The sequence below is a fragment of the Melozone crissalis genome, unplaced genomic scaffold, assembly GCF_028551555.1.
Source record: "Melozone crissalis strain CALT ecotype California unplaced genomic scaffold, PUWL_Pcris_2 ptg000106l_1, whole genome shotgun sequence".
In the NCBI taxonomy this organism is placed as follows: domain Eukaryota; kingdom Metazoa; phylum Chordata; class Aves; order Passeriformes; family Passerellidae; genus Melozone; species Melozone crissalis.
Window position 1 is genome coordinate 4619814 of NW_026535883.1, and position 26374 is coordinate 4646187.

General features: G+C 40.6%; 1 protein-coding gene across 1 annotated transcript in view; it reads right to left on the reverse strand.

The window, feature by feature from the left end:
* Positions 1–26025, reverse strand: part of CRYBG1 (crystallin beta-gamma domain containing 1) — a 96478-nt gene extending 70453 nt beyond the window's left edge. The window contains 1 exon segment of the mRNA XM_054291726.1: positions 25793–26025. Within this exon segment, the coding sequence (XP_054147701.1) occupies positions 25793–26025 (233 nt within the window).
* Positions 26026–26374: the final 349 nt, after the last annotated feature.

A 26374-nucleotide genomic window follows, 5' to 3' on the forward strand; every position in this document is an offset into this window, starting at 1 on the left:
CTTCCCGTTCTGTGAAGGAATTCCCATGTTCTCCTCTCTGTTTCCTTCTGACAAGACCTCTCCAGCAAAGCTGTGTCCAGAGCTGCCCGCAGTGTCCCTGCTCGACTCACACAAAAAACCACAACGAGCAGGTCTGCTGCCTCGTTGCTTTGTTCCACGATACATTTGCTCACACAAAGACTGCACAGAGCTTTTCTGAGCCACCTTCACACCACAAACTTGTCGTACTTGTTGTCCACTTCCACTCCTATATGTATTTGTTTTTTTCTTTCTACCGCCTTCCCAGTACAATATATTAATTTCAGGTTATTAAATGTATTTGTTTGCATTTGGCAGTTTGCTGAAGCTCTGAGCAACTTCATCATGAGATGAAATGGCTCCAAGCTTCTGGCTTTCCTGCACTTCAAACAGCAGGCAGCTGGAAATGCTACAGTCATTAGGCCTTCAAAACATGTTTTTCTGAGTGCTAACACAGACACAGTGCTGCTCTGCCAAATCTTTAACACAGTGAATCCAAGCAGCTTCTGCTTTCTCATTCCAAGTGATCTTCTTCCATTTTACAAAATCAAAAAGCCCCTCTGTCATAGAAATTACTGCAATTATTAAATATGTTTAAACTTTTTTAGCACCTCTATTAACTAGGAAAAAAAAATCCAGTAAAGACACTTCAGAAAGATGAATTATAAAATCCAACTACAAAGTTGAATTATAAGGTTATCTGCTAGATAATCTGGAAATTTAATGAATGATGGAGTTAGCTGCCTAGAAATGTGTCATTATATAACTAGTTAAAATATTGATGAATAGTAGCATAGAGTTTTACCTATACCAGGCTTCTGCCAGATGCTCATTCACCCTTTCACTATTTTGCCTCCTGATGTTCTCAACTATGGAATTAACTGTAATAAATTTAATTTTGTATCTTGCTGTCTTAAGTATCTTTGTATCTTAAGTATCTTCACAGCAACTCACTTTTTATACAAACCAGGTTACTATCATTCTGTATTGACATTCCTATGAGGAGATACATCATAAATTTCAGTTAATACCTACCACAAACAATCATTCCCCTTTAGTTGTATTTCTAGCCCTCATTTGCATAGGAAAAATTACAATTTAACAACAAACAAAAATTTGGTTTGATACAAAATAACTGGAACTTGTACTGATCCACTTTCTAAAACCTCATTTCAAAGGAGGAATACTTTTTGTCATTTCATCACTTGGAGACTATTCAAATTACTGAAGCTCTATTTTTATTCTGTAATTTGAAGACCATTAACAAATTTTGTCAGTCACTACTTTTTTGTGAAACTGAACTCTGTGCTGATAGCGATGTTTAAAAAAATCCCAAAACTTAGTACAATATTAATATAAGATGTACTCCTTTAAGTAGTTTTTTCCCCCCTTTTTTTGGCCTTTTTTAATTAATCAGAAAAGCTCATTATTATCATCCAGCCACTGGGTGGCACCTCTACATAGATGCCAGGTGTGCCCCAACAAACCCACGATGCCTTCAATAACCACTCCATTCCTCCCACAGCCAAGTGTTGACATTACATCAGCTTCATGTACACAGCCATGTTTGGGAGACAGCTAAAGTTGGTTATGAAAAATTGGCCTTGTAAAATATTCCTGGAATTTTCTGCTGTAATTTTTCAACTCCTAACTTTTGGGAAAAAATGAATCTGTACAGAGAAACCTGTCAGGGGAAACCTGATTCCTTGAATATGTGTAAGTATGGGCAACTTTTGATAGCCTATGAAATTGTTTTGACAGTTGGGCCAGAGAAAATATATAATGAACTTTGTTGCTTTGTAGTAATATAAAACAAATCATGTCTAATAAATATTACAGTAGCATCCAGCAAGCCCAAGAAAAGTTAAATTCCAGTTTTGGTGGGCAATGAACTAATAATATCCCTGCCCCTAGGCCAATTGTAACTATGTTGCACTGGACTATCTCAATGAGTGAAAAGCTCATCTTGATATTTATGCTCTGGCCTAGCTTTAAAGCATTGTATAAACAATAATCATCACATTGAGTTACCTAACACAGGTAATATCTCATTTTATATAGTAAGAAGCTCAAAGAACCAGATGAAGCAGTTTGACTGAGGAGACAAAAAGTCAGCATCACTCATTTCTTTAAACACATGATGCTTGTCTTGCTTTGTTCATATTGACTCACCATGACTTGAGGAACAGAAACATCACGTTACTGCATCATTTTCCTACTTTCTGTAGCTACACTGGGAGATACAGAAGGCTGTTTACAAATTCAGGGACATGAAAACGCTTTTGAACATCCAGACTCACACTTGCAACATTTCCCCACCTGCTCTTTTATGTGAGTTTAAGCATTGTGGTTCAAAGTGACAGTTGAAAAAAAATCAGCAAGGTCTGTGCTCTTTAAAGTTTGTTGTGAGTATGTTGTAATCTGCCTTGGACTAAAGTTCCACTTTAGTGGAAACAAAGTGGAACTCAGAGTAAGTCCAACTCATCTGGACAATTCTAAATACAGGGCAATTTCAGCAATAGGTAGGAAAGTCTTTAATTCTTGGGAAGAACGTTTCTGCCCACAAGAAGGGATAAAACAGGTTTGCATACACCAAAATAAGGCTCTCAAATTCCCACTGTCCAAAGGCAGGAAAGGCCGTGCAAGATGGGCACAGAGGCAGCAGGGAGGGAGGGATGCACTGTTACACACACCTGAGTGTTAAGCGTGTCCTCAACACAAGACCTGTCACAGGGGAATGAATGACCACAGCTCCGGCTGTGGCTGGGGACTGCAGCTCACAGCAAGGGCCCCTTCAGCACGAGATCCCAGAAGATTCCTTGGCCTTTCAGCAGCCTAATGCCCTCCCCTGCACCCCCTGGGCCAGTGAGGAGACCCTGTGCAGGCTCCTGAGCCCAGCATGAGGGTGAGCCCCTGGCAGCACAGCCTGAGAGTGGAGAAAGGGCCAAATGAATGAGATGCAACCAGGACTTGTGAGGTTTGGCCGGTGCTGCATAAACTCATCCATTTATCTGTGCATCAAAATCTTCATAAACCACACCCTGCAATTTCAGCAAAGGAACTGACCTAAAATGAGTTGATTTCATGAGCTAAATTAGCCCACTGTCTAGAACAAAGACAAGCATCTAGTGTGGTACCAGCCATTCCACATTTGCATCAATTATGCTGAGCCCAATTGAAACTCAGACTTTTGGCAACAAGGCACTGAGCCACCGTTTGCTCACAAAATAACACAGCAGCTTACATGCACTGGAGATTTGTGATTACAAATTGCATTAATGTAGATTTATTATGTCACTTCTGAATATCAACAGTCTAAATACCTAGGTAACCTACAGTTGCAAACATGCTGCAGAAAAAAAAGCAATCATTTTTCTTTTTTAAAGTGGCACTAGAAAGGCACCAATTAAGAATGTAGACTTAGCTTTGTAAATTCAGCTTTGAAAACTGGCCATTACAATTTTACTGAGCTTTAAGAAGAAAGAAAGAACAATTTACTAAAATGATTAAACTACTTTTTGATGTCAGAATGGAAAATTGAATTGAAATTACAAATTCAGTAAGAACTAGCAGGAAAACATAGAATTATACTTAGACAAGTCAGCTTGTGTAATATGAGACATTTTGTTGCTTCCAGAGTTAATAATAGACTTTATCATTTCAGGCTTTAAGTAATTATAACTTTATTGCAAAAGTTATCACTATGGATTTTCTCATTTGCCTGAAAACACACATCTGCAGAGATTTCAATATAAATCCTAGATAAATTGCTTTCATTTAAATTCCATGTGTATTTCAATATGGAGTATCTGAGTGAAGCATCATTTCTTAAGAGATGACAATACTGAATCACAATTTATGAGAGTGTTTAATGGGCCAGGTCCATGACTCCCATGTCTTGGAGCAAACAACCTTCATCTTTTATGTGTATGTACAGTTACATTTATAAAAATAATTTAAAAATGCTTAACACAGACATCTTTTTAGATACAACTTGTAAAAATCTATTCTCATACTTCATATGGCTTTTCTAGTCATGTGTCCAGCAGAAGTAGTTCAGGCAAGTCTTGTAAAGTATTAGACCTTTCAACAAGGTAACAATAAAGAAGAGGAAAAGGCAACTCAAAACTTACATAAATTGCAGTCACAGATGCATCACAGAAAGTGATTTTTGTCACAAATTTTAGCACAGCACCAATGTAAGATCCCATTTCACAGCACATCCCACAGCCCTACCAATTACCATCGCAGTTCTTCATTCTCACATTCCTTGAAATGCCATTAATACAGTTATTTAAATTGTCAAAAGTTGCACATCAAAATAAACTCATGGATGTGGATGGGTTTTCTACATACCTCCACAGAGTTCAGGCTTTCTGCCAGCTCAAACAGACATCACAACATGGATTTACACTATCAAGTGCTTCTTTGAAGTCATATTGGCTTCTTCAGAAGGACTAGCTTACCGAGTAAATAGCAGCAGAATTCAGGATTCCTTCTGGACACAAGCTCACTGAAGGCAGCCTACCTGCATCTCTGCATCTTTACAGAGCCAGAAGACCACGGGCTTCACCTTCACAGTTTGTTTTGCTTCACCTTTTGAGGAATGACTTGTCTCCTGACAGTAGTTTTGCCTCTTGTCAAATCCATTTACCACTCTCCTGTTTCACTCCCTTCTCTTTTCCACAGCTACCAAAAGTGATCTTGCAGGCAGTGAGAGAGGAAAAAAGAAAGGATCCAGAGAAGAAAAGAGAGGGGGAAATGAAAAATGAAAATGGGAGGCTCCTGGGAAAGGAGGCGCAGACAAACTAGGGAGAATATTTTTTTAACTGGGACACTGACAACCCAGTTAATTTTGTGTAAGGCTTTGTTATTTAAAATGATGAACATTTTGTTACAATTCAGTACACTTACTTAATGTTGCTTCCACTCTGTTCATTAACAGCTCTCTTCTGGATTACTAATCTACAAGGCCTTCAACTATTGGTTTTGAACAGCTCATCTTCCAGCCTCAATGCTTGATCATCCTAGAATGCTTAAATACCTCCCGAGCAGGAAACACCTTATGTTAATTATATTAAATGTCTGAGCTGGAGCCTGCCAAGTGCTTCTGAACACAGTAAACCAGGCAGAGACTTTGTGATGAGAAAAAACAATGTGCTCCTATAATAGAATCATTACATGTAAAGAAAAATCCTCAGAAAAAACTAAATAAGGTTTTAACTTTGAGGAAGCTGGTTACAACAAACTATTTGTATCTCTGGCACTGATCTGTGGCCACACCTCTATAAAAGAAATAAGTTTATCTTGTCTCTTGGATTTAACAAACAGCCAGAGCAGAGGTGGATAATCTCAATGCACATGCACTTCTGCATGAAAACAAGTTTGATTTGTCCACCACAAGCATTAACTTTCAGCCACACCTACTCTTCTGTTTGGGTCAAGTCTATAATTAATGAAAGCTCCCTCTCCATATGACAAGCAAATTTTTATATCATCTCCCTTATCTTTAATTAAAGATGCTATCTATAAAACTATAAGATAACTATGGTAGTGTTTGAAGCTGATTTAAGAATAAAAACTTAAGAGAGTGAACTCGCTCTTAATAGCCTGCAGCTACAGCATCACATATCCTTACATGTACCTGTACTGGTGTGCATGGAGCAGGAGCAGCCTCCATGGTGCTTGCTGAAGGGAGGAATTTTCATTGCAGTGAATGTCATGCTTCAGCTCTTTGTCATCAAGAAAGGAATTGTTTCAGTGCAGCACTCAGTGACAAACTGCATTGTTCAAGTGTGTGTGAACACCATCTAAGGGACTCTGACGCTTTACGGGCTCTCCGTGTGCAAGCTGCTGAAAGCTTCAGGTTTTAAAATGTCCACGTGACTATTTAAAAACAAACAAAAACCCAAAAGCTCCACACACAAAGTTTTTTTTCTGCTGCTCTTTTGGAGCCAATGGTGTTTGTACCATCCCAGTGTCTCAGTAGGTTGAGCAGCTCACTTTGGCTCTGGGTCTTATGCAAGACATCTAATTGACAGTTGAGTACAAAGAGTAATTAAGTAAACATCTCAAATCACAAAAAATAATTCTACCACCATTTCAATCACATTTTAATTTTAAGACAGTTCACACAGTAAACTTTATCCTAAAGCATCATGTGGTACAAATGTATTATGAGCCTTGGACTTTAGACATGAAATGCAAGTCGCTCTGGAGCCAGTTCAAAGACTGACTGAAGTCATTTAGGATGTCCTATTTACAATAGCTGACTACAGAGTCATCTGCCTGCAACTCTGTAGTTACCTGCTAAAACCTTCTATTTTAATTTCTGCATTTGCCTACTTTCAACCCTCTGAGGGTTAGAACCAGTTTAACAAGGCATTTATCTCATCATTGTGACCCAGATGGGGCAACTCATTCACAAGGGACAAGAAATCAGAATCTCACACAGATAAAGCCTCAGGATCTGGGGGAAAACTATTTTTGACACTCAGTTTGAGACAGCAAAGTATTTTGGCTTGGTGATTTTTCAAAGCATAATGTAAACCCCTCCTTTCTTAACCATATTCCCACAGCTAAAGGAGCCACAGAGTCCTCTCCAAAACCCTAAGTAATCTCCAAAAGGGAGCATGAGTAAACAACTGAGGTAATCAACACTCTCTTACTAGAATCAGTTATGCAAGGGAAAAGAAAGAAAGCTGTCATGTTTTCCCTGTATTACATGCACAGTGAAACAAGGGACAGGTTCAAAATCTTTGGACCCAGTCTCCAAACCCGACCTTCAAGCATTCTAAAAGCCTTCTCTAGAATACTGTGTGCAGTAAATGCACACTTGAAGATGCAGTCAACCTGGCAGCAGACCTTTTGGGCTGCAAAGTTTCTTCTGGCAAAGATACAGACCCTGAAATCTCTGTCAACGATATCCATTAACCATAATGCAGAACTGTACATTGTTCTACCTTCAAATGTGACAATGCCAACTTCAAAGAAGTCAAGGATCAGGAAGAGGTAACTAAGGATGACAAATAACTCCTAAATATTTGACATTTATTTTTGAGATAGATAATTTCATTGGTTCAAATGTTATAAAATAGCAAATTATAGATGTAAAAGTAAATTTGCATGCTTTTGCAGAAGCATCGTAAAGAAATGGACTTACTGAAAGACATCAGCTGATCTGTTTCCATCAGAAGGCAGCACTGTGGCCTGGTCTGTAAGTCTGTTAATTACAAGTCTTTAACATAAAAAAGTAAATGAAACTCACCAATTTCTATTAATGTTTCCATTAATTAACAGGGAAAAAAACCAGGAGCTACAGAAACAAGAGGACACTGAAGTCTTGGTTTCCCTAATGAGAGCTAGTTCAACAGAATTTTAATAACTCAGCTCTCACTAATTAAAACATGCAATAACATTTTTAGGAACTTCAGAACAACAGTGGCTGTACCTGGAAGCAAGACCCCAAATCCTTCTCAGGCAATGAGGTAAGTTCAGTTGCTCAAAATAACTTACACAACAATTCCCAATACTCCTCTTCCTTAAGGATGTGTCAGAAGAGTAGTGAAAATGGAAGCAATAAACACGACTCAAACTTTATAAATTTCAGCACAAAAATCTATAATTAACAACCTTTATTTTACACACCCATCTCACTATCAGTGTGAAACCAGCTAATTCATTGAAAGTTTATTTTCTTATCACGTACATCTGTATAAGGTAAATACTACCCCAAATCCATTTTTATCCTCCCAGTATTGATCAGAACTCCCAAAATAGGTTGAAATGAAATGTCAGTCTCCTATCTTAAAATTTCCAGCTAAGGTATAGCTGGTATGGCCAAATGCCTCCCTCTGTTAATTGGCACAAAACAAATTAATAAAAGAGGTTGTGATGGAGAAGAAAAGATGGAAACCCTCTAGAAGACAAATACAAGAAGGGGCAAACCAAACTGCCTATGTTATACTCTGCTTTTATTTTGCTTGGTTCTATGTCTTCAGTAATTCTTTTTTAGTGCCCTACTAGGCAAATACTCAAAAGAGTTGGCTCAAAAGTCAGTTTTGCGATAGGAACTTCATCAGGCAGTTAGCAAACTACTTCTGTTAACAGGCTCTCCTCATCCCTAGTAAAAAGGCACACAGTTTTCATTAAAGAAAAGCCTCAGTTCCCCCTTGGCTTTGTCAGCCACATGCAGCAGCAGTTCTGCACTGCACTCTGTACACAGGGACACGAAAGCAGAGCTGCCCTTGAAAGTCTGGGCAGACTGAACCCATAAAAATCTAGAATTTTTTGGACTGCAACACAAGAAGATGCAAGAGGACTGAAGGGTTTTGTTTTACAGCTAACTTTTTGAACTAGAACTGTCTGTCCTCCTCAACCCTCACCTTCGTTATTAAATTGTAATTTGGACTAGATTAAAGGACAATAGAGCAGCATAAAAGGGTGCAAAACTAACCAAAATAAACACATTTAGGACAGATTATTGAGCAGATGTAAATAATGAGACTGTTCCAGCATATGAGACATAAAGAAATCAGAGTGGAAGAAGTAAAGCACTTCTAAAAGTATGAGAGATGAAGGAATGTGAGGATTTCTTCAACAATTAACAGAAGAAGGATTCCTCAAGCCCTTTTTTAAATAATTAATTTCTTCTTCTTGGAGGAAATTGAAAGAAGTTTTAGGAAACTTAATTTGTATAAATATTAAAAAACTGTCTGCAGTGATTCAGGTTTTTGCAATTTGTTGTTTTCTGTTGCACTTGCTCTATGTAGGTGCCATGTAAAAATTCAAACTCAAATATTAAGTAATACAATGTAATCAACAGGCAAACTGCATTAAAGCAAAAAAAAAAAAAAAAAAAAAGTAAGAGATAAAGTTTAGTAGTATTTGCACTGCAATGATGCTGAGAATCTCACTGTGGTAAGTGCTGTACCAAAAACTTAGTAGGTCCAGTAAGAAGGAAGGGAGGAGACACAATTACACTGAAACATCTGCAATTATCCTAACAGCTTCATCAGATTTATCAACACCAAGACCCAGCACCTGCCAGGGAAAACTTGTGTCAGGAGGCACCAACACCACAAAGCAGCTGTGTGAACACCAAAGCCACAGAGAGAGGACATCAGCAACCTCAGTGTCATCAGTGCCCGAGATGGACACAACATCTGCACCTCCACGGTGTTTCAAATCAAAATCAAGGGACAAGAGTGACATTTCCAGTAACCTCCAGGGCAGCAGATGTACCAGTGATAGCATTTCTCTACTACCTAAGTAAAGCAGGGCAGCAGGGAATGTCACACTGTGGTAAGGTATGATCAGCTATTTGCTTGGACATGGATTTGTGTCCAAATTCATGCTTGCGTGGATAGAAATATAAACATGGAGGTTCAACAACAAGTATTCAAAAATAAAGCCTACAAGGAAGAAAGAAAACTTACACAATAAAAAGTTAGACAGTGAAATAATGTTAGATGTGCAAATCTGTATTTCATTAAAGCATTAAAAAGACACTATTTAGTTTATTTTATAAACAAAGTAGGGCAAATTTTTCTCTAATTATGTGATAAAGCATATTGGGCAAAAATGCCCTTTGCTGTCTTTCCTAGGCAATATTATTAAGCTCTGAAGTCTAGGATTTATTTTTCCTTGCTCTAAGATTACTAACTACAAATGTTTTAATTTGTAAAAATTATCAAGGACTTTCCCAAAACTAAGCTGCAGCTCTGACCTCATGTGCACCCCAGACAGTTCATTTCAAGAGCTTTCAAAATACAATGTCATTTTTCGATTCCTTTAAGAAAAATCAGCCTTAAACTTCCTTTATTGATTTTGCAGTTCCTACATTAAAGATCCTCTGTAGGTTTTAAAGATCTATAGAACAGTACTGCTCATCAGCTTTATATAAGAAAATATTCCTTTTTTTGCCAACCTGAATTATTTCATAGTTACTTTTCTGATCTTCCAAGTCACAGCTGGTTCTTTTTTCCTCTGTCTTCCAGATTATCTACACACATAAAACTCACCACCTTTAACTACTAAGGTTCTTCCACCAATTTATCCAAACACAAAGTGATACAATAAATATTTCAGTGAATTACAAATCATTAATTATGAATAAGCACCTAAGGGTGTGCACTGGGTCTGGCTGGAATGGAGTTAATCTTCTTCATAGCACCTCATATGGTGCTCTATTTTAGATCAAAACAAACAAAAAGAAACCCCATCACATCAAAGTTTCAGCTACTGCTGGACGGAGCTTGTACAGCACCAAGGGTTTATCAATTTCTCACACATTCTCCCCAGCAAGAGGGCTGGGAGGGAACAGCTGACCCAAACTGACCAAAGGGATGGATATTCCACAGCATGTAACATCATGCTCAGCAATACAAACTGTTTTTGTGATGTTTTCCCAAAGTAGCTGCTGCTCAGACACTGGCTGGGCACTGGTCTGTGGTGGAATTATTGAGGGACTGTGCATTGATTTGGATTGGTTTTCCTCTCCTTTGCTTATTAAGATATCCTTATCTTGACCCATGAGTTTCTTCTTGCTTTTGCTCCTCCAATTCTCTTCCCCATCCCAGTGATGGGGAGGAATGAGCAAAGTGGGTAAGTGTGGAGCTTTCCTGTTGTGAGGAGGGTAAATGCTTCATTGCTGGCCTAGGTCAACCCATCACCAAGTAAAATACTTCTCTTGAGGCTGGGATTGGGACTCCTGCACAATAAGATGTCCTCAGGAGATTATACATGTGCCATATTTATGAAATTCATATTATTTTTCAGTTATCATGCAAAAACATACACTGCTCTGGTTTTGCTTTACTATGCCATCATGTTGGACTATTTCTTTCAAATAAACAAAAATGTTTTAATTCAATCCTAACTGTTATAAAAAGAAAACTAAAAAAAAAAGAAGATACCAGAGTTAAATCAGTACTGGCCATAAATACACTCCAGTAGAAGCATATACACTTGATGAGTTTTTTGTAGCAGTACCTATGTATTTGATATTCTTCATATGTAGCTCAATGCTCTTTGCATTGATGTCATACAGGAGAAAACACACCCAAAACTTCAGTTTCCTCATCAGCATGTGATCCCAGTCTGCCATATATGTAGAGCAAGTGGCTGCAGGAGGTGCCTATGCACTACATATCTTCAGGAAAGCTAAGTGACACATTAAAAAAAATTCCATTCTTCTATTTGTGGTTGTTCACAGGCACACACATGAATAATAACAAAGGAATAATCAGTTAACTTGGAAGTGGGAAGGGAAAGGAAGACATCAAGGAGTTTTTTGCTGAAATTACCATCAAATTTGGATGCCCTCAGAAAACAGGCAGTATTTCATGAATGTGGAACTGTAAAACTGTCCTCTGGACCTCCTAAATAAGATTAACACAATTTATGACCATGCTGGAGGTGCTACTTCCCTGGCAGCCTAGGTCAGTCGAGCAAATCCATCACCTGGAGGACACTGGTTTATAGGCACAGAGCCTGCTCCCAAGGTGTCTGCTGGACTACAGCAATACTGACAGGCTGTTTGATGTGGTGGCACGGTGCCACTTCATCACATCCTAGACCTCAACTCTCTGAAATCTTCTGTGGGGTGCTCATCTACAATCATTTCATCTTGGAGGATGAGCTGGAAACAGGATCTCCAACACCTGAGAACTCAATTACTGTCTTCCAAACATTTTCTTGCCATGGGGACTCCCCCTGGGTAGATGTGGAGCTGAGGAGTCTCTAATTGGGCCACGCTGTCCCCTCATAAATGCCTTGCATCTCTAGACCATCCCAGAAACCATCTTTTCTTTCTAGGATGTACTCATATTGCCAAAGACTGAGAATATTTACGCCCATCACATCCTCCTAAATTCCTGCATTTGGTGAGGAGTCATAAAGAAAGGCAACACCCTTCCTCTGCACAGAGGTAACTCTGGGGCCAAAGGCAGCAGAGTCATGACAGGAACTGAATGGCATCAGCCAGACCATTTCAAGGGCTGGAGCATTAGTCAGTGCTGCCTGCTGCTCACATGCCCTAACCTCTCTGCCAAATATAACCTGGCAGCCTGGCTTGTGCCAGCAGTGGCACTGGGCACCACAGTGATAAAAAGGATGACATAATCACAGGGAGGGTAGTGCCCAAATTGTTTCCTTATTGTCCCTTGGTCATGACCGACCCTGGGAGAGATGCAGAAGGCACTGGCAGTGCCACAGCACCCGTTCCTCACCCAGGCACTTCAGAAACAGGTCACCAACAGCCAAAGCTGCATGAGCACCAGTGGAAAATATTCATGCTCACAGTTCTGGGAGGTGCTCACTACTCCAGATGCCTCCAATCACTGCCTTGTTTGTTCATGTGTCCTTCAGCTTTGTGAACTGGGTGACAAAGGACCTAAACCAATGAACCCCAGCTTATTAAACGTATTAGAAAATGAATTTAAAAACTCCACAAGAACAAGAAACTTGCACTTAGGCTGAGGAGCATTTAAAACAGGGGAGGTAGCCTGGCCCTTTGTTCCTCTGACAGGAAGCACAAGTGGCAGTGGCAAATCTGTGGATCCTTGTGGATATTGCCAGATTAGACAGTCCTTATGTTTGAGCACAGTAACCACACACACATGCATCTCTGAACCTGAAATGAAGACCACTGCTCAAAAGCAAACCAGACTATTTGAAATAAATATGCAGAGAAAGGTTCTGCCAAACCCTTGTTCTGATAAGCTGTTGCAGGAGTAATTTCTCTATTTTTGACCAAGTTCTAACATCTCCTGTAAAACCTGACACTAAAGTTCAGAAAATGGCACACTCAAGACTCTCCAAGTTTTCGTATTCACAGGCTAAAATTACAAGGAAAATAGAGGCAAGTGAGGGCAACCCAGGGAAGCCAAAAAAAATGCTAAATCAAGTAAGTCTGTCCACATTTCAGTATCCAGTTAGACAGAATTTATTTTCATTACTTCAACTCTCAATAGCCTTTATTTCACAGCTGTTTCCCCTGACACTACTAATGTGATTGGAGAGGCAAAGGCAACTGCATGTCCTCTTCCCACAGACTGAGTAAGAGGCCACTTGGAAGAGGGGTTCAGAAGTCTTTTCACAAGTAAAAATGACTCAAACACTAGATGGAATATTATACACACTAAGGAAAAAAAAGAAAATAAAAGCACCAACTAACAAAATCTACCCTTGGAGAAGCACTCTGGTTTCTTCTGAAAGTAAAAAAAAGGAAGCACGTGTATCTCACACACATCATGGCCTGCTGCTGCCAACACCTGGCTGCTCACACTTCTTCATTAGATGACATGAACACTTAATTTGTCATCAGCAGCAAAATTTATTTATAATCATCTGCACATGTAAAGGACATCCTGCTAGTAAGAAAACGCAGTAAATCAAAATGCACATGTTAGAATGAAAACAATTATTATGTCTTGTATATAAAACTATATACAAGACATAATAATTTTAAATTATTTAAAATAATTTGAATTTAATAATTTAAATTTTAAAATTTATATCAAATCTACTTTACACACCTGTGCTGCAATGCAGCCTGTAGATCAGTGAGTCCTCTGGAAGTGAAAAAAAAAACATATTTCAGAACTATGAGATAAATCAGATGGTGGGTAGTCTGGGGAATATTATGTCCAGAAAAAGAACGGAGGGATAGCATGTTGGAAAAAAATAAGTAGTATTACTAATGAGGGGGAAATCCTTCTACCTTGGTTGCAAAGTCTCAACCAGGAAATTGATGGTAAACTCTTGTTAACTCCTACCTGGTGTGAAACAAAGTCAGAACCGATACATCTCACTGTGGGAAGAAATTAATACATAATAGCACATTGCTTTGGCAGCTGTCCCACAGTAAGGACGGGAGAATTCAGCTGGAACAGCCTATCCAGGCCATTGCCAGGTGAGAAAAAACTCCATGGAAAATAATGAAGAATAGTGGGAATAGAAGGCTTCTGGCCTTTGACAAACCTTAACCAATTATCAACATGTGGAATCTTGACAAACCTTATCCAATTATCAACATGTGGGGTCTTTAGAGCATAAAGGACTGGCTTTAAGCTGGATGCAGGAGAAGCACTACTGCAGAAAACAAGCAGGGAGGGGGAAAGCACTGTTCAGAAGAATTACACAAGGAAATATGTCAAAGGTTGTCAAGTAACTCAGATCTAACTCAGAAGAGATTAGACATGTCCAAACAGGTACACAGACTTTTTTTTTTTTTAAACCAATCAAAGCCAAGCAAAACTAACTGTAGCATGTGGCAAGTTAATCACAACGGCAGTGATATTAATAAATCACCCTGATTATATTTAGCAAAATAATTTAAAAAAATAATTTAAACAATTCCAAGGAAAACAACTGACAAATAAATCTTTGAAGACAAATCAGATAAAGTAAACATGCATCCAACATGTTTGGATTCAAATACCTAACAGCAATTAAACATCTCCCATGGCCTAATCATATTTTGTACTTTTAGAAGAAACCTGACAGAACATTTAAACATAAATACTCCTCACAAAAATCTTGATTACATCAGGCAGCACTACAACGTCATCAAAAATACTCTGCTCAATATTTGAACTTGCTAGAGCACATGTAGACACAGAAATTGAGAATTTAAAGCTGCCAAGTTTTTGTTGGACACTTCCTGCTCAGTTCCTCCCCGGCAGCCAAAGCAAGCATCCTGTAAGATGCAATCCTCCCTCGAATACCTCCGGGTGAACCCTGCACTATTATTACTGCCTCCAATGCTGCCCCACTGGTTTGGCAGCCACTGGGACATTCTTCCAGTGCCAGCAGCTCCTGCCAGGCTCACACACAGCTGCTGAGCACTGTGCTCTGCAGTGCGGAGAAAAGAGATATAAGCCCATTAAATCTAGGCTCATTCAGGATGCAGAGGATTCATAAAAATACTCAGGACTAAAGTACTACACTGTTTCACACTGTTTATACATGAGGTCGCTTTTTGATCGTGTTTTTGTATGGAAGTCTCACTACCACGCTGTGGTTAGTACTTACAGGGGAAAAATGGAGACTTTTCACAGAACAAAACAGACTAGTTTATCATCTAGATAGACTAGATTTACTTCTGACAAAAACTTACATTCTGAACTATATGCTGATTTTCTAAACTTTTATTTCTTTGTAAGATATTCCTAGCGCCCTGGCACACATGTATAAGTTTTTTGGGATAAGACTCCTTTTTGTTTTGAACTTCAGTTTATAAAAATTAAAGCATCTTCTAAATTATCCTTTGAGGCGAAGACAGTATGTTTGTGCTAACAAATAGTTCTTGAAAGTCAAGATGAGAAGAGAGGAGAAGCTCATTATCTTAACAGAAAAAGCTGCATTTAGGCCTCAATTTTAATGTTAATTTTATTTTTTCTGTTTGATTTATTAACTATAATGAACCAGGAGACAGTACTGTTGTAACTCTACTAATTTTTCTCCTTTCATATTGAATTATAGTGAAAACATGAGGTCTCTCCCATAGAATCTAACTTACCCATAGATTTATTTCATACGGAACACTGAAAATCCTGTGTTAAAATGACTACCTTCACCTTTACTCAAAGGCTATATAGTAAAGTTTTCTACTCATCCCAAGAGAAGGAGATACCATCTACATCTTATTGAAGAACTGGTTAGTTCAATTACCAGTCGCTCCAAGCCACAGATCCGTGCCCTCAGATAGTGCTAACAATGACACAGACTCATATGAGTAATAGTACAGCTCTGGCTGCCTTTGGATTTCTATGCTTCCATCAGAGAGCACAGAAACCTCCATAATTCAGATTTGTTAGAACTTTAAATAGAAGCATTTTCCTGAAAACATAAGGAGGTTTCAACCCAAATACAGAAGACTACACTGCATTTCTGACAGGAAACATGACAGGAATGGGCATTGAGCTGTTCATCAGGAACCAGGGAGTCCATTGCACGTGAGTACACTCATTACCTGCAGGACTGTCACTTACGTTGTATTTAAAATACTCCCCTGTGGAATGTTCATAGGCCTCTCAGCCTCTTTTTTCATTCTTCATCTCATACACACCCATTAAATTACACAAGGACTAAAAGGCCTGATAAGTTCCGCTCTGAAATTGCAAATGATATGTACTCATTCAGAGCTTCTGAAAGATGCCAACTTTTTTTTTGGTCTTTTGTGCTGTTATTTACTATTTGCATAGTCAAAATCAGAATCCATTATTCCAGACATTTGATAAACACACAACCCAAGCCACCACAGCCTGGGAGAGATAGTCAGTAAACTAACAACACAGACAAAAGGTGTGAGAAAACAATTTCTTACTGCCTAAACTGAAAACAGACAAGGGTACCTCCCACTGAATAAGTTAAGGAATCCAGCCACAAATCAGAAGAATCTCACAAAGTTAACTCAGAATACATCTACAAGGTGGGGTGAGGCAGATGTCTGTGTTTAATGTGTCCGAGCCCAAATCAGCCAGGTAAAAAGCAGCTGTGGTTTACAAGCCATGTCACTGTGTTAGCTGGGTGCTGTCCCTGCACATCCATCCTTCCAGGCAGACTATGTGAGCTTATTCTCAGTGCTGAAAAAACCAATCCATCACCCAACCAACCAATCTGCCTCTCTACAGAACATGACTGCATGAAGCTGCTTTTGCTAATGCTAGACAAACCCAGCTATGGTGCTTCCAAACAGAAAGTACCTTGCCCCTAGACAGCTTCTAACCCAGGGAGGCGACACCCCCCCTGCAGTGCTGCATCCAGCTCTGGGGGCCCAGCACAGGAATGACAGGAACCTGCTGGAGCAAGTCCAGAGAAGGGACACCAAGTTCATGAGGGGGATGGAGAACCTCTCCTCTGAGGAAAGGCTGAGAGAATTGGGATTGCTTAGCCTGGAAAAAAGAAGGCTTCAGGGTGACCTAATTGCAGCCTGCCAGACTCAACAATTTTTTCCTTTTCACCAAGTGCACAAATCTTCAAAGAAAAAGAACATAGCCTTTTTATTTCCAATAGAGAGAATGTAAGATTTATATCTTATCATATCCATCTCTATTTTCTCCCCTACTCCTTCAGCTTTTGCACACAGCTAAGGGAGGTCACAAAGATGCTTCAACAGGGAAGCTCCAGCATGTATCTACAGGTCTCCTCCCTGTACCATGGAGAATTAATTATTTGTACTTTATCTGTAAAACAGTATAACCATGGGTGAATCATCAAAACACTGTCCTTGAAGATGGAGATGGCAGTATAATGTTATAGAATCTTTTTAATAATCATATGGCTTTATTTAATGCCAAATGTGTTTATACTGCACTAAAAATCCTAAATATATATTTTGTCTCAATAATTACTGGTTCCTCACTAAATAATTCATAAGTGGCACAGGATTCCCAGCCAAGGGAAGGAAAATATGTCAGAACTGCTAATCACACAGCAGCTCCCTGGTTGTTGTGGAATGCCCACTGTGAAATCCCACTGGTGGTGCTCAAGGGATTAAAATTATGGAAACCAAATCAAACAGATCAGTAAAACCTTCTGAAAGTCAAAGAATAAGAAACTATAGGGCCTTCCCCAGAAATCCACAGGTTCACAGTGACACTTGGAATTACCTTGCACTTCTCAGTGCCAAGTCCCTGCAAGACTTAGTCTTCATATCATTCTACCATCAAGAATTATCAGCAGCACAGCCTTGGCAGTGGGGGCCACCTGTACATCTCCTGTACATGAGAAGTGTACAAAATTATGGGACTGCAGAGAAGGACCACCAAGATGCTTAGATACGGGGATATGAGGTACAAGAAACACCTGGATGAGTAGGAACTGGCTGCTTAACAGGAGCCAATCTGTCCTTGGAGGTGCACAGGGCAGGACTGAGAGAGAAGGGGTACAAGTTGCAGCATGAGAAATTCTGCCAGCCTTCTGCCAAGAAAAACCAGAAAACCTCCTAATTTCCTAAAAAGCAGCCTCTTCTCACCAGTCCACTGATTTTAGAGGTTCTCTCCCACTTTCCTAGCATTAATTACAAGTCATCTACACGACCCTACACGAGTCCTAAGAGACAATGTTGTGGCACCTGCTCCTGGCCATAAAGAAGGGACAAATGGAAAATGATGTTTTCCACCAGGCCATGCAACTTAAACATTTTCTGCTTGGCTGTTCATAGTCTGTGAAGTTGGGCACTGATCCTTCTGGATTTGAAGGGCATCAGACAGTATTCCTGACCTACAGCCTTGCCTCAACAGCAGCACCACAGATGTGGCACCAGCAAATTTCAAAATACTCTGGAGACTATAAAGAAGTGGCTTACATAGGAGAAAGACCAACAATAAAAAAGCTGGTCAAAGGATGCACAGGGGCCCCTCTGTCTGCCTGTATTTCGTAGAGTACTTATAGAGTGATTAAACTGTACAAGGAACATTGTAATAAGGTATCCTCCCTAAATTTTTTCTATTTCCTTTTGTCAAAATGCTGGAAAATGCTAAATACATAAAAACCTCCTTAAGGAAGGATATTTGATATCTGATCGTTGCATACTTTCAAGTCTAATCAATAAGAAAGGAGCTTTAATCTGAAACAGAGAGCAGCCCACAAGCTCTAAGTGATGTGCAGGTGTTAGAAAGACAAATTACTGGTTGGTAGAATTGCCTTGCTGAGCTTTAGGGCCTGGCAGGTTTCAGTGATCTCACACCCAGAGGGAGGTTAACAAAGCTGGGGAGAAGGATGCACCACTGGCAGCAGACACAAAGAATGCAGAATTTATGGGCCACAAGGACATTGGGAAGAACCCCCAAGATGAGGAAGAAACGAATAAACCTTACCCAGCAACTGTGCTGAGCCAGCTGAGACTGGGCAAAAGGGAATTCTGCAGGGGGAGATCCCAACCACCACTCACAGATCACTGACCCAAAAACCCACCAGCCCAAGAGAAGAGAAACACCGTGGGACTGATTAGCATGAGAAGAGAGAATCCTTAACCAATAGAAGAGAGAACACTAATTAATACAAGAACTATGAAACTTGTAGCCCATGAATTAAGGCTTCTGTTTGCTAAAATGTACAGTGAAATATTTTGGTAGTGTTGGCTTTGTGGGTTTGACACCCAGCACCCCTTTCTGCACAGAACTGTAAATAAATCAGGTACCTTGACTATGTGTGTGGATTGGCTCCTCACACACAGAATAAAAGAACTTATTTTGGGACAACAAATAAAGTTTTGCTTCTGGCATTGCACTCTACCTGAAACTCAGGATTTGGGGAATTCATCAAATATGCCTATTCTACAAATTTTCACAGCTCAGGAAATTTTGTAATTTTAGTTTGGTTGACTTCATAACTGTGAATTCTAAATGAATATAGGATTCAGGTACCATAAAGAAATTGTATCCAACTAACATTTTTTTAAATTTCTATTTCAGAATTTCCAAGTACAGTTCCAGAATAATACAGAAGATGGTATCTTATTTTCTTTAACTATATACTCGGATTTTTTTTTTCCAGAGAGCACTAAAGGAGGCCAATCTTTTATACTGATCAGTCTTTGCCTATCTTTTCCTTCTTGTCTCAAGGGAGCACCAAATGATGAAATATTTGATGACAGATTGTGGGAGCTCACAGTACGTGGCTGCATGAACAAACACGTGTGAAGATGTACAGCAGAAAGTTTGCTGGTGTGACAAATACAAAAATCATATATACAAAGATACACCCCTATCAGATACATTATATGCAAGCAAATCGCTGATGACTTCTGTCTGTTTTGAAAGCTGAAGGGTTTTTTTTTTCCCTCTTGTACCTCTGGTGACAGAACAGGTCCTCATGTTTTTATTCTATTTTTAAATGCAAGCTGTTAAAGGAAGAATCACCTAACACTAACAGTTCTCCTTCTTTCTTATCACAGGATTATATTTCCAGCAGAATTTAACTTTCCTAAGCATTGCTATTTTGGCTAAACTTCTGCAAATCAGACCATAAGTGTAGCAGTGTCCTCTCCCTTTTCTCCTGCTTCCCCTGTTCTCTTTCCCAAGCTGTCTGGGAAAGGTTTGTTTTCCATGCCTTTCCCAGACATCCCAAGAAAATGCAGAAGTAGGGATCAATCCCTGTTCCCTAAAGAAACTTGGGAAGTCTTAACCACAATGAAATGAATAACAGAATATCCTGAATAACAGAAATTATGCAAAAATGAGTCTCTCAAACCAGACTGCTTGTGAACAAAGAAGGTGCCTTAAAGCTGCATGTGAAAAACCAGAACACAGTCAAACCACTGTTTGACTTTGCACTGTAGGATCTCCTACATGGAAGTATCACTCTGTGGACTCCCCCACATTGGGTAACATTGATGGAATTTAGATGCCCAAATTTAGATGTTGAAGGTGTCACCTTCAGGCAGCTTTTAAAGTCAATGAGAAAAAGCTTGTACTTCTAAGATGCAATTCATTTAGCCTGGTTTAGACACTCACCTTAAGGTGAGATGCACTGCACACCAGACATGACTATTTGCCCTCCTCAATTATAAAGTGAAGAGCTATTTCAGATGCAGATATCTGAAATTAGAGGATATGGATGTCATCTTGTATATGAAGTAAATGAAACTAATTATATTGACCCTTTCTATAACATACTAATTTCTATCCACAAATGTTGTCCTGCCTCTTCCCTGAGATCACCACAGGCACAATAAAGCACCACTCTTCTCTTTGTTCCATGCAAGTAAAAATCCACTAGAGTGTGCAGCATAAACTGCATGATGTAAATCTTGAGAGGATGGAGAGGGAGGGAAAGATGGGACAGAGTTGTAGGAGCAAGGACCAAGGCAAGGAGAAAAGGAAAAGGCAAGAGATAGGTGTGCTGAGAAAGAGTAGAGACTGAAAACTGCTGTTTTCTCACTGAGACAAGTGGTACTCACTGAAGTGGTATGCATTCAGTATTTAACATTGGTTTTGGCACTCCATGCATTACCAAGTGCCAACTGTATGTACCTGCATTCAATAAGAACTTTTTGTTTGTGCACCTTCCTGGGTGTTTTCTACAGTGGTTCTTTATAACAGTAATCTCCCAAAAGACCTTTCTAGTTTTATTTGTTACTGTTTCCAAGTGTGGATCTGACACATAAAAACCAGAGGTGCCAAGACTGGCACCTAGTTTGAGTAGGATAGAAACTGCTTTTTCATAACACTCCTTGTTTTAACAGGCATTTAAATTTTCAGTACAGAACTCCTATTACCTGAATGGAACTCAGCACTACTGTGGATCAGATTCTCCTGGATACAGTAAGATATACCATCTCTTCAAATAAACATCCAACAAAGCCAGAAAGACCCAGAAAAAAAAAAAAAAAAAAAAAAGAAAGAAAAAAAATCTTTGACTGTGAATGGCATGAGTCCACTAACTCACTTTTTCATTTTTTTTAAGATTTGTTTCTCCAGATTAAGTGAAAAAGCATGAGCAAAGAAAGCCAGCAATTTTTGTGCACAACATCAGTCAGGAATGAGATGCCACTCTTCTCTACCAGGATCTACCTTTCACACCCTGACATCCAAGCAGGCTGACCAGGAAGGCATCAGCAGTCTCACTGGTTCATATTTTTCAGACTGTCATTTCATTTTGAAAAGGACAAAATGAAAAAGAGAGTGTTCTTCAGCCTGTTGTTTACACAGCCACCAAACCCACGAAATCAGCAACACAGAAATAGCAGCTGACGTTAAACCCATGCAGGAAAGACAAACTACTACTTTCATGGCACAGGTGTCATTACATTGTCACAGGACAGTATTGTTTACTTCTTAAAAATGCAAGAAAAAAGCAAATGAGTGTTTTAGCATGTCATCCCTCTTATTTAGTATCTTTCTAGAAATGTATTTTTTTTCTAAGGATCAATTTCCTCATTAGGTTACAGTACAGAAAACAACTCAGAAAAAAGTTCTGCTTTTAATTCTTTGATTGTGATATCTTAAAAGATCTTCACTCCCCTATAAAAAAAAATCAAAATACTAACTCTTTACTCCTAATGTGTTATGCTTACATTACAGATTACTAAGAATCATACATCAAACCGAATTACCCTCGTCCATTTCCACCTCCCACTAAGTGCAACTAGAACACTTGCAGAAATCCATATTCAGTCTTACAAAAGAACACAGGTGAATGTTTCCTTTTTCTTTTTTTCAACCAGACAATGCACAAATGTGAAGTCACCCATAAAAAGTACATTGAATTGAGGGTTTGTACTTTACAAAACAGCAAACTGTGTAACGGTTTTCTACATTTTAATCTTGCCAATCAATTGAGCTACTAATAGTCTGTGTTATTACACACTTTGTTTTCCACAGGATGAAGCATTTGTTCTCCATCTTTTTGCAAAACATGATGTTACACGTGGGCTGTGCAGCACAGATCCTTCACATCTTCTAACACAGAAATCACAGAAGAGTAACTTAGAGTAAGAACATGGAAGTAGGGAAGAGATACAAGATCTTGGTCTCACTGTCACTTTCTCCACTAAAAACAATGTTTCTTCACCTTCCACATATCTCGTGGAGGTGTATGTTCCTCCCCAAGACAAGGTATAATGCCACAGTAGGAACTTTCCTTGGATGCAGCCTAATGCTGTTGCCCTCTCATGTTTATGCTATTACAGAACGATTAATATCTTTTATTTCCTTGCCAAATCACTGTAGAATAACAGTCACAAAAGTTTCTTCGCCTTCACATATTTAGCATGTTAATGAAGATGAGCTGAGTTCATTTAGAGCAGAGGAAAGTAATAAAAACAAGGAGTGTTGCTGGTGGTAGTGTTTCTAACATGCTAATATCAAATATCTATGTTTCTTCAAACTGAGGAAGTAATAAGCAGCAAAAACATCCTCCTTTTTCACAGTGATTATACTGATACATCTCAGGCAAGAATCTAACTACTTTTATAGTAGCCAACTCATAACTGGACAAAGTAACTTGTCTGGTCTTGACCATCAAATACAAAAAGCTCAATATTTACAGGGTAGCATACATTGTGAGAAACACTGCTAAACAAACACACCCAAAGATAAACAGGTTTTTTTTTTGTCCTCCTGTAGTCAGCTTCCTGCTACAAAGCTCAATTCCAAGCCATCCTCTTCATTTTTCAAGTTGCCATTGGGTGGAGATCATTGAGTGTCCAAACCATGACATGAGGACATGACCTCCAACAGACCAATAAAAAAAATTGTTTTTTAATAAGATGCAGTTACCTACAGCATGGTGACAACTGTAATTCTTTTTCTTTTCACTGCACCTACTTCTGTTAAGAGGCTCAAACTAGTAGCTGTTATCTGAGGGAATGAGATTCTACAAGCTCTTGGTGGAAAAAGTAATCAGAGGAGTTCATCTGGCTGCCCTGACACCCATGAATGCAGGCAGTACAACACAAATTTCATAGACAGGAGAATCCATCCTTGTAACTTCAAGTTTAAGGAGCTGGGATGCTTGTTTGGTTTGTATCACAAGATTTTTTATGCCATGCTGGGTACTGCTCTTCTAGATAAATAACCAACAGCAAGGAAAAGTACTGGCTACCTGAAAAAATAACATAAGAGGAAGCAAAACAGCTGATGATGAGATAATGTTTAAATTGGAGTACCATATAAATAGGTGTCTTCAAACTGACAGCTGTCATGTTTGCCATGTGCCAAACCAAAGCTAAAACCAAGGCCCCTAATTAAGCATCTCATATCTTCAAAGTCATCCCTGTTAACAGGACACTCTATCTGTCCTATACAGTACTCTTGAGACCAAGCATTACAGCCTACCATTCATGCAATAAAAATTAAATACTTCAAACCATGTCTTTTGAGAAGTGCTGTCATAATCTTCAACATATTTTTTAAGATGTATTTAGTGGTTTTGGCTGTACACTAAAAGCTTAGCTTGTTCCATTTTTTTTAAGGCAAGGGTGGTAGAAAGCTACACAAACAAGAGAAGTTTGTGCCCTCTGAAGATGACCAACTGCAGTTAAAGATGGTGACATACCCGTGTATTTTCATGTGCTGAGCCTGTCATCAATAGCAGAAGGATTGGCTCCCTGACCAAAACCCAAACCCCCCAGAGTTTTGTAACAGCAGTTACAACCCTGTCCTTTCAGGAGACTTGCAATTATTAGACTTCTCTTGTAATTTAGGCACAGAACTTGAAAACAAATTTATGCAGTAAAAACATCCTGGTATCTGGAAGAAAAAGGAACCCACACCTAGATTAAAGACTTATGCCACCATTCATTTGCCCATACATAGATATTCCATTCAGTTTTGGGCCCCTCAATACAAAATACACTGATAGAAAGAGCACAGGGCCCCAGGATACCGAGGGGCTGACGATCTTGCCCTGAGGGGTGGCTGGGGAAGAAGGTTCAGCCTTGGGAAGAGAGGAGCACAGAGAGAACCCATCACCAGCCTGTCAGTGTGCACGACAGGGCCACCAAGAGCCACAGGGCTCTTCGGTAGTGATGGCAGGTGCAGCACAAGCTATGAATGGAAATGTGTCCCAACCTTCTACCAGAAGAAACTATTTCACACAAGGCAGGAGTAACTCAGCTTGGCCAAAGTTGTTGTGCACTCTCTCTTCTTGGGAGATTTCAAAACTCAAGTGGACACAGTCCTGAGCAACTGGGATCTGAACTCAGAGTCAGCCTTGTTTGTGGTTCCCTTCCACCCTGAGCTACACTGTGATCCCATCCCCTTCTGTTTTATCTGGTCTCTGGAAGGCAAAAGAGGGATCTGCTCCTCGTTGAGATCACCTGCAGCATTACCTTGAGCTTGGCCACTCAACAGCATTCTGAAATACATCATTTCCCAGTTTAAAAGTTCTGAAAAGCAGACTTCATTTTCTCTTTCCTACAAACATGTAAACATACGTGCCTTTTTTTCCTTTTATAGAAGACTTTGGTGTTTAAAATCTTCAATAATATATTTCAACACAAAACACGAACATAATTAGACTATACTTTAGTGAGGTTCTGATGTCTGTTTTTCAGCAAGTACTAACATTTTCATACAGAACCACCTTCTGAAACTTACAGATTTCTCAATTTGAAGCAAACACCTGAGAGATTAATAGCTCACAACTTTTTTTTTCCCTAATGCAGGCAGCACTGGCATCTTCTCACTGCCTGGCTTGTGATGTTCTGAGCCAAGCAGCATTAACCAAACCCTTTCCTGACGCAGCCTCAGGTTCACCATATGCCATATGCTACTGTGAATTACCTTCACGTCAGAGGTTTTACTGCTCGGCAACCCCACAACAGTCTCACTGAGGTTCCTTGTGCTGCGGCCACAGGCTCTAAACATCCCTCGGGGAATACCTGTGTCCCCAAGAAGCCAGCATGCACTAGACAGTCATTACTCATGGGAGACTTGCACCACCACACCGGGGAGCAATAGCTATGGGGAGCACTGTAGCAGAGTGCTGTCAAACCCTTCTCTTTCATCTCCCTCCTCTATTACGTTCAGAAAAGCGAGCACAGAGCAAGCCCACTGCTGCAGAGGAGTACAAGCCATTCACACACGCCAGCCGCCCTTGGGAGGCTGGTTTGGGCCAGGCAGCCTCCCCCTGCTCGGGGCACACACTGTTACTCATTCACACGGCGCTCTGTTTGTCAACACGGCTCGGGCGCCGCTCCGCCAGCACGGTGGGGCGGACGGGCACGGGCAGGCGGCTGCGGGACACGCTCTCCCCTCCTGACAGAACAACCCTGGCCCCAGCCGTGCCCGGTGCCCCACCGCCGGCTCGGGTGTCGCCTTACCGGGGCGCCGGGCACTCGGGGTGCGGGGCGGGCTGCGGGCTCCGGGCGCTCTCCCGGGGATGCTGCTCCTTCTTCTTGGGGCGCCAGTGCGGGAACGCGGGGCGCCGCTTGGGCGCGGCGGCGGCGGCGGAGGGGCGGCGGCGGGGGGCAGCGGCGGCGGCCGCCGCCTCGGGCTCCGAGTCCTCCGACTCGCTGCGGCCGAAGAGGCGCTGGAAGCGGCCGCGCCGCGCCATGCCGGGCTCTGCGGGGCTCTGCGCGGGGATCTCCTGCCGGCAGCGGCAGCGGGGGGAGCGCGGCGCTCTCGGGCTCTCGGCGGGCATGGACGGGGCGGCGGTGGCAGCCGCCCGCCCCGCTCTATGCGTTTAATAAGGTGATTCCCTGCCTGCCTCCCTGCCCACCGCCGGACGCGTCGGTCCCTCCCCGCGGAGCGAGCCCAGCCGCGGCGGGCGGGCTGCGCGCCGCTCGCACAGGAAGGGAGCGGCCCACGTGTGATCCGTGCCCAGGTGCGCATTAGGGGCCATTATCTTGTTGTTGTTGTTTTCTGCTAACCCTGAGGTGTGCCCCGCGCCCCGGACACTTGAG